At 41.8% G+C, this 8,135-nt stretch overlaps 1 protein-coding gene across 3 annotated transcripts; it reads right to left on the reverse strand.

Moving 5' to 3' along the window:
* Nucleotides 1-1,587: 1,587 nt before the first annotated feature.
* Nucleotides 1,588-6,858, reverse strand: RPL6 (ribosomal protein L6). 3 transcript variants are annotated; one of them, XM_081546318.1, is made up of 7 exons: nt 6,828-6,858; nt 5,674-5,898; nt 5,486-5,584; nt 3,799-3,942; nt 3,219-3,267; nt 2,208-2,392; nt 1,588-1,780 (listed from the first exon to the last, which is right to left on the reverse strand). In XM_081546318.1, the coding sequence occupies exons 2-7, from the start codon at nt 5,896-5,898 to the stop codon at nt 1,628-1,630; spliced, it is 855 nt and encodes a 284-aa protein (XP_081402444.1). In that variant the 5' UTR covers nt 6,828-6,858; the 3' UTR covers nt 1,588-1,627. The 3 variants fall into 3 exon arrangements, with proteins under 3 accessions (XP_081402444.1, XP_081402445.1, XP_081402446.1); XM_081546319.1 differs by having other exon boundaries at nt 6,668-6,846; XM_081546320.1 differs by having other exon boundaries at nt 6,312-6,846.
* Between the last annotated feature and the right edge of the window lie 1,277 nt (nt 6,859-8,135).

Below are 8,135 nucleotides of genomic sequence, written 5' to 3' on the forward strand. Positions count from 1 at the left end.
AGAGATCTGGAGACCAAAAAAGGAAAAACTCACACAGCCTTTAATGTATGTATAAATTTCTTGTGGCAATTTTTATAATCTATACATTATATATATATATAAAATCAGATAACATTTTCTCCACTTTTTTTGCATATTTATGATTTCAAGATTATATAAGTTGCTCTCTTGAATATTCTGCCCATCTCTTTCATAAGCAGTGCATGAATGTTCGAACAAATCAACATCAAGTATTAAAACATATTTCATAAATCTTAGTAGATGAACGGATTTCCCTGGTAGTGCAGTAGCTAAGACTGCACTAGCTCCCAATGCAGGGGGACCAGGTTCAGTTCCTGGCTCAGGAACTAGACCCAGTGCAGCAAAACAAACAAAAAAACTACCACCCTATCATCAAAAAAAATCCCAAAAAACAAAAAATCTTGTCCTTTTTCACCTATTGCTAAAAACTGAAGTCTGACGACGTATCATTTAGCGAGTTTGTAAGGTAATGGGCACTCATAAGTTGGTACAACCTTCATGGAGGGTACTTTGGCACCATTTACCAGAACTGCCTAAGGCTTCCCAGCTGGCTCAGTGGGTCTGCCTACAATGTGGGAGACATGGGTTCGACCCCTGGATCAGGAAATGGCAACCCACTCCAGTGTTCTTGCCTAGAAAATCCCATGGACAGAGGAGGTTGGCAGGCGACAGTCCACGGGTGAGACACAGACTGACACAACTGAGTCGGACACAACCGAGCACAACCATGACGGTTTGTTGATTGAGCAAACTTTTCCTGGTACTTGCTCATCTGTAGGCATATTTCAGATTGTAACACTCAGGCACTCACTGCTGAGTCTACTTTAACCAAAAAGGAAAAGGGGGAAAAACAGCTGTCTTGCAGAGCCATTATAGAGGCAGCGTGTCTAGGCTGTGGGAATGGCATTGCCAAGCTCCTTTCCTGGGAATTGCATTTAGCATTTCAGGTAAAGAACCATCACTGAACTGTGAGCACCTGTGTTTTATCTCATTTTATACCTGTTAGCAAGATATGTCATAAGGTAACTTCACTTTATGCCATTTTAGCTTACAAAAGGTTTCAGAGGAATACTCTTTTTTAGATAGCAGTGGAAACCTGTACAATTAAAATGCTAGAAACTCAAATATCCACAGAATGCCAAGGCTACATTATGCAGCAGTAAAGATGAGCACTTCCTATGGAATAATCAAAACACACTTCTCTGTGTAATGGCATGTACCGTACACAAGATTTTTGGTTAAAAGGGAGAAGGGTATCTAATTACACTAATTTGTTATATATGCTTTAAGAAACTAAGCATACAAGAAACTGGAAAGAGGGGAAAGTCTGCAAGCTGAAAAGCCTAGCTCTTATCCATGTAGTTAGAACAGACTCATTCTGGTACACGTCTGGTGAAAAAGCTGAAAAGCCACTTAGGAAGCTAAGAATGCTTATCCGAAGAGGAGACTCCTCTGCAGTTTACAGCCCCCCAATCCCACTCCTCTTAGTAGAGGCTAATGTCCAATTAAGCTGGCTATAAGTCATACCACACCTAGAGGCAGATTAAAAAAAAAAAAGACACAAAGGAAATGGACAAGTTATTTAATTAGGTTCTTTGCAAGAAGTTCAGAATACTACTTTGTGAGGATAAACTCCATTTGTGAGCGCAAACACAGAGCGGAGATAACCCTGGAGCTGAGGGACAGCTTTGATTCTTCGCAGAACTTGTGAGTCCACAGCTTTCTGATCAACCTTGCGCTGCTCTGTGATCTCATATTTCTAAAGAAAAAGGAAAATCATTTTTAAAAAAACGGCCCAAGTACCAAACTCCACATTAACTAAGAAATCCTCTCTCACAAGTACTCAGTCCTGGGGATATTCAGAAGGCAATTCTGATAATCCTTTCTTTGGAGAACTGTGAAATATAGCCTATTTTTAATATATAATAACAAGTCTTACCCTTTTGCCTACTTTAATATAAAAGGATAAATGATCGATAATTCCCAGGAAAACAGTAGTTCACCGAGTTTCACCAAAACCTCAGGCTTCCAAGTTGAACTCCTAGCTGCCAACTAGGAATTCAGCACACTACTATTTATTATTATTTCCCATATAATCCTCAATCGTTATTTACAGCCTTATTTATTTTCACTCCCAACTAGAGGAGCCAGAGTTACCAAAGGCAAAGACAAAAATAGAAGCTTACCTCTCTCTCTGTGTCGAAGATCTCACCCTCCTGGTGTCTGGGCTTACGCAGCTTCTTCTTCTTGAAGTAAGCGTCAGTGAGATGTTCTGGGATTTTCACACCACTGATATCGATTTTGGTGGAGGTGGCAATGACAAATTTCTGGTGTGTTCTACGCAGAGGAACTCGATTGAGGGATAGAGGCCCTGGGGGTGGGAGAGGATCAATATAGTGAGGGAAGGGAGGAGCAAATGTTCAAGACCTGACTGGATTTGAAAAGAATATCTGTTGACAAAGGTTCTAGCTTTTTTCTGGGTCTGAAGAAATTCCAAACTGCTTTCCACTGCCAGCATCAAGGCTTTTTTCAAGATGTGAGGCTTCCCCCATCCCTTAAAAGTTTACCCAGACCACCCCTCACATCTTAAAGTTACCCAGACCAGAAGAGAGCAGTTACTTATATAGGTTGGTTAAAAAAAATAAAAATAAAAATCCAGTGCCTGATGAAAAATCCAAAGTGAGCACTGTTTTCTGGAGTAAACAGCTCACTTCCCCCATCCAGGAACTCCATCCTAGGGCGAAGTGGCAGACCAGTCACAGGCCTTGTACAGTATGCATTCCTTGGAATTAGCAGACACCCTACATTACAGGTGGCAATTACTTTATGATATGCTACCGCATATCATCAAGTTTAATACCTGCTCCCTTAGAATGCATGTGTACACAAGGCAATGAAACAGGCTGAAGGATCTTATGGCACTGAAACCTCTACTTAGGTGGGAGCAAAATGTATACTTCAGGCATTTAAAAGCACAATTCAAGAGAGTAGTTTCTAAGAGTTTTCATCACAAAGAAAGAACTTTTTAACTTGCCTACTGCAGTTCATTATTTCACAATATATATGTTAATAAATCAAACCATCATACTGTACACCTTCAACTCATAAGAGTGATGCATATAAATTATTTCTAAACAAAACTGAAGACGGGGAGAGCTGCAAATTTCAGAGAATATTAAGTCCAAGGACTGTCTTACCAGTCACAAGTAGCAAGCCACTGCCCAGCTGCTTCAGGAAAACGACCCTCTGTAAATTAAAAAGAAATGCTACATGGCTCCACAAATAAAAACTGACTTCTGAATTAATCAAATCACAGACTAATTTTGTTAAAGGAAATTTCTACCTATGTATACGTCCAACAATTCTGGAAGGAATTATACCAAACTACTAACAGAGGTGACTCTAGGATATAACCAGTAATTCAGTGTGTGCGTGTTTTTTTTAAATGAGCAGCCACCACCTTTAACAATAAAAATAAATATCCTTCGACTCTAATCCTATCCCTGCAATTCTATTCTAAGGAAGTAACTCAAACATATTTTTCAAGTACAGGGATACTTCAATCATTTGTAACTAGTATTACCAAAAACAGGAAAAGGTAATCAGTTATTATCTGTTATAAACATTATGCTAGGGACTGGATTGTTGGTTCTGTTATGGAGCACCCCCATCTCTCCCACGGAACCTCCTGCTGCTAGATGCAGTTACACAGGTAAACCAATCCCATCCAAAGTGCAAACATATTAGGATGTGGTACCTCCAGGCAGTGGAACTCACCTTGCCTCTGTGGCGCCCAGTGAGGATGATCAGAATGGTCCCAGGAGTGATGCTGGCACGCAGCTTCCTCACATGCTTACTGAAGGGTTTTTTGCCGTGACTCAACAGTTTCCGAGGCACATCTTCAGTAGGGTAATACCTAGGCTGGAGAAAGCCCATAGGTCCAACTTATTAAAGTAAGCTAATCTGGAGAAGGAAATGGCAACCCACTCTGGTACTCTTGCCTGGAAAATCCCGTGGACAGAGGAGCTTGGCGGGCTGAGTCTATCGGGTCGCAAAGAAGTTCGACACAACTGAGCACACACACTTGCCCCTTCACACAGTCCTTACAACTCACAGGGCTTAATAATAAAGTAATGCAAATACTTCTGATTGTGAGTTATAGAAATCCAATGTGTATTAGCATAAGCACAATAGAAGATCTACTGAGAGGAGTATGAGGTAGTCACCATTTCAAAAGAGGAGCTATAGACACTAGGGCAATTCCAGGGATTTGGGGGCCTGGAACTACTTAATGGTATGGATTTACAAAGTAGGGGCTCAATAAACTTCATTGTGCACCCCCCCCCAAAAAAGTAAGCTAATCAAGTCAGTAGAGCTGGTTCTGGGGCCAGTAAAACCTTTGCTAGTCTTTCAGTTACTTGAAACACTTTATTCACACTATTCCATTTCACTCCTAAGATTTTAAAAGTCTTAGAAAAGATTAGAAAAGGTCAGTGCTGCTTTATTAGCTTTTCATGCAAAAACACAGGGTGGAAACTGAAAGAGCTGTGTGTTCAAGCAGAGGGAAAGATCCAGCAAGTAAATCTGGGATCAAACCAACCTTTAGTGCATTACATGGCTTATGCACTGTCGTGTAGTAGTGATTCTCAAGCTTTTCTAAGGTTTCTGACTGCTGTAAACTACATTTCAGAAAACAAAGGCCTGACACATTCTGTATGCTATGAAAAAACCAAGGCTTGTTTTCCAATTAAACAAAATGTGTTCATACACATCACACTAACATGCATAACTCCCACATTATTCACAAAGAAAAACAAATTGTATAAAACCAAAGATATTAGTTTCGATCAAGACTGCCAGTTCATTTATTATAAAAATAAGACCCCACAGACTCTTTCACTATGACAAGTAACTCACAATAATCTACTTCCAATTCTATCATTTTAGTGTACACTTGCTTTTACCACAAACATGAATGGCCAACAGAAAAATCAGCTCACAAAACCCTTGACAAGAAATCAGAGTGCCATTTTTGCTCTTGGGCAGTAACAGTCAGTTGTGCAGAGTGTAATACATCTGGGAATAGTCCCATAACGGAAATCAGAGCAAACCTTTCTTTTTCACAGAGAAAATGTTGGGTCTTGTGCATGGTAAAGAGGGGCCAAGAAACACAGCTTTAGTGGACAAACGTTCTACAGGTCTGGCCTCACTTCTAGGCTCTGTGCAGGGTAAATTTCACAACAACCCCGAGAGGTGAAACTTTATTCTAGTTTTATAAGAAACATAACCGCAGAAAAGTAACTCTACCGAAGAACAGTAAGTAATAAAGCCAAGTTGTAAACCCAAAACTCACTATCCTCCATTAGTAATCCTCTGGTAAACACAAACTTCCAGAACCTTAAGCACACACAAAAATCCTCACAGGATACAACTCAACACCCAACTTACCTCCTCCAAATCTTACCATTTTGCGAAGTTTGACCACTCGGGTACCACCATTCTTGTCGCCACCAACTGGTTTTGTGACAGTAGCAAGAACCCGAACCTTCTTTTTCTTTTCGACCTATGAGGAGTCAAATACATCGCAAAGTCAGAGGTAGACAAACATTTCAAACTTAAAAGAACTCCCACTGAGTTCCCCTCATCCCTTACCTTGGATTTAGCTGCCGAATACTTTCTCTTGTACAGGGCCTTTCTGGAGTACATGGCTGATCGGGAATATCGGCCAATTCCTCTGACCAGGACAGGGTTTCGGCTGCAGTGGGGCTTCCCCTTCTTAACTTTCTTCACCTTTTTAGCCTTGTCGCCAGCATCAGACTTCTTGGCTTCAGGTTTTTTCTCCTTAGTATCTGGCTTCTCAGCCTTTTCACCCGCCATCTACCAACATGTGTATTTTTTTTAAAAAAGATATTTCACCAGTTATCCCATAGCTATACACTGACAGGCCTCCCAAACTACAAGTTCTCATCCTCCAAGTAGCTAAAATATCCTTTTCATTCTTCCCACTATAAGATACAGGCGTTCCTCCAAATCCCCCCACCTTCACAACAACATCCATAATGGTTTAATTTCTAGGTTGTCTCCCCCAATACACTATAGCCTGTCCGACGACTCGAAGACACCTCACGCCCGTTAAGTGTTTGCTGCATATTTTGATGTCACAGGTCCTTATTCCATTATTTCTACTTTGCAAATTAAAAATTCTAGACACAGGCCAAAACAATTTCCAAAGCCAGGAAGCAGCGAGACTGCAACTTGAAATCGCTCGCTTTCAGGACTTTTGCTCTCACCAGACAGCCTCATTCAAGAAATTCGGTTTAGGAGGCGAAGACACACACACCAAGTCCAAACTAAGCCCAGAGAGAAAAACCCGCAAAGCCCAGGAGTCGACTTCCGGCTCACGGGCTGGGCAAGAGGGGAAAGCAGCATTTGGCCTCAGCCTCAAATCCACAACGTGGCAGAGACAAACAAGCGTGCGTATTCTGCAACCCAGATTCGGGATTCCGGAGCGCGCGCCGCCGCCCTAGTTCCTGCGGCCCCACAAGTCCGCTACGAGTCCCTGGAAGGGCCCTGTTTCCTCAGTCCAGGAGGGTGGCGAGCAACCGGAGCCTCTACAACCTTCCACCTCACCCTCTTCGTGCCCTACCGTAAACCCAAGAGAGAGAAACGAAGCGTCTGGGAGGCCTCTCAGTAGGCCCAGAGCGTGTCTGACCCCTGCAGATGTCGACTTGATATCCTCTTGGCTAGGATGGCGAAGGATTGGGACCTTGAAACCTAGTCCTACACAGAGATACCGCCATTCTTACCTTGCAAGATGGGAAAGAGAACTAAGATCCCGGCTTCCGGTCTATAAGGCATCACGGGAAGGGGCGAGTCTCACTTCCTTCCGGATCTGAGGCATTATGGGAAATGTAGTTCAGCCTCGTTGCTACTGTACACAGAACTAATTTTCTCGGGAGGCCAAAGTGGAGAACACGTTTTCTGAAAATGCTTCATTTTATAGACTAGTAGAATTCTCAGAGTACTTTTGAGAACTGGCCTAAAGTTGAAACTTTCATTTTGCCTACCAAAGACATTAGAAAGCAGTAGCATTTTAAATATTAAGAAAGTATAGATGAATGAGCTTCCCAGGTGGCTCTTGTGGTAAAGAACACGCCTAGCAATGCTGGAGACCCAAGAGACGCGGGTTGGATTTCTGGGTCTGGAAGATTCCCTGGAGGAGGGCTTGGCAACCTGCTCCAGTATTCTTGCCTGGAGAATTCCATGGCCAGAGAAGCCTGGCGGGCTACAGTCCATGGGGTCCCGTAGCGTTGGACAGAACTGGAAGGACTTAGCACATAGATGGATGAAAGACTTAATTCCCAAGTAAAGTGAAACCTTTCTGATGAAGGGCCAGATGGGAACCTCCCAGGGACATTTTCTCCACAATTACCTAATGCCTGCATCGCCAAATCAGACTGCAGCCTGTGCTCAATGACAGTGGTCTAAAAAGCTAGAATTTGTTTTACCTTATTTATTGAAATATAGTTGATTTACAATGGTGTGCCATTCTCTGGTGTATGGCAAAGTGAGTCAATTTACACATAGATACATTCTTTTTAAAATATTGTTTTACATTATGGTTTATCCCAGGAGATTGGATATAGTTCCCTGTGTTATACAGTAGTAGAAAAGGCTAGAATTTAAAACCAGTGAAGTACATTCCTGCCCTGGAGAACACATATTCAAGGAAAAAACAAACAGAGAAATGAATAATTATAAGTTACTTCTTCTGGGGGGATTTAGGAAAGTTTTGCCAAAGAGTTTGGTTTGGTTTTGCATTGGATTTGGAAGACTAGATACAAATTTAGCAGATTGATGTGGCAATTGGAACAATAAATGCAGGGGGCATGGAGGCATCGAAGAGCATGATTATTCGTTCCCTCCACATTCCCTCCCTGGCCACTTTGCCCTCTGTTTCTTCATTTCTAAAATGGAGATAACCATAATATGTACCTCACAGAATTGTTGGGAAGATTAAATAAGTTAATATATACAAAATCACTAAGTATGGTATTTGATGCATGGAAAGAGCTAAATAAATGTCTGTTCTTGTTGTCACCCCCACCAGCACC

Source organism: Giraffa tippelskirchi, chromosome 11 (genome assembly GCF_054371585.1).
Source record: "Giraffa tippelskirchi isolate mGirTip1 chromosome 11, T2T-mGirTip1v1.2.pri, whole genome shotgun sequence".
In the NCBI taxonomy this organism is placed as follows: domain Eukaryota; kingdom Metazoa; phylum Chordata; class Mammalia; order Artiodactyla; family Giraffidae; genus Giraffa; species Giraffa tippelskirchi.

Bases quoted from the DNA above. Each gene is read 5' to 3' on its own strand.
- RPL6 (XM_081546318.1), bottom strand. From the start codon at position 5,898: ATGGCGGGTGAAAAGGCTGAGAAGCCAGATACTAAGGAGAAAAAACCT. The intron at 3,943-5,485 runs GTAAGATTTGGA...GGCTTTCTCCAG, and splicing joins TGGTCAAACTTCGCAAAATG to CCTAGGTATTACCCTACTGA. The intron at 3,268-3,798 runs GTGAGTTCCACT...TTTAATTTACAG, and splicing joins CTGGGCGCCACAGAGGCAAG to AGGGTCGTTTTCCTGAAGCA.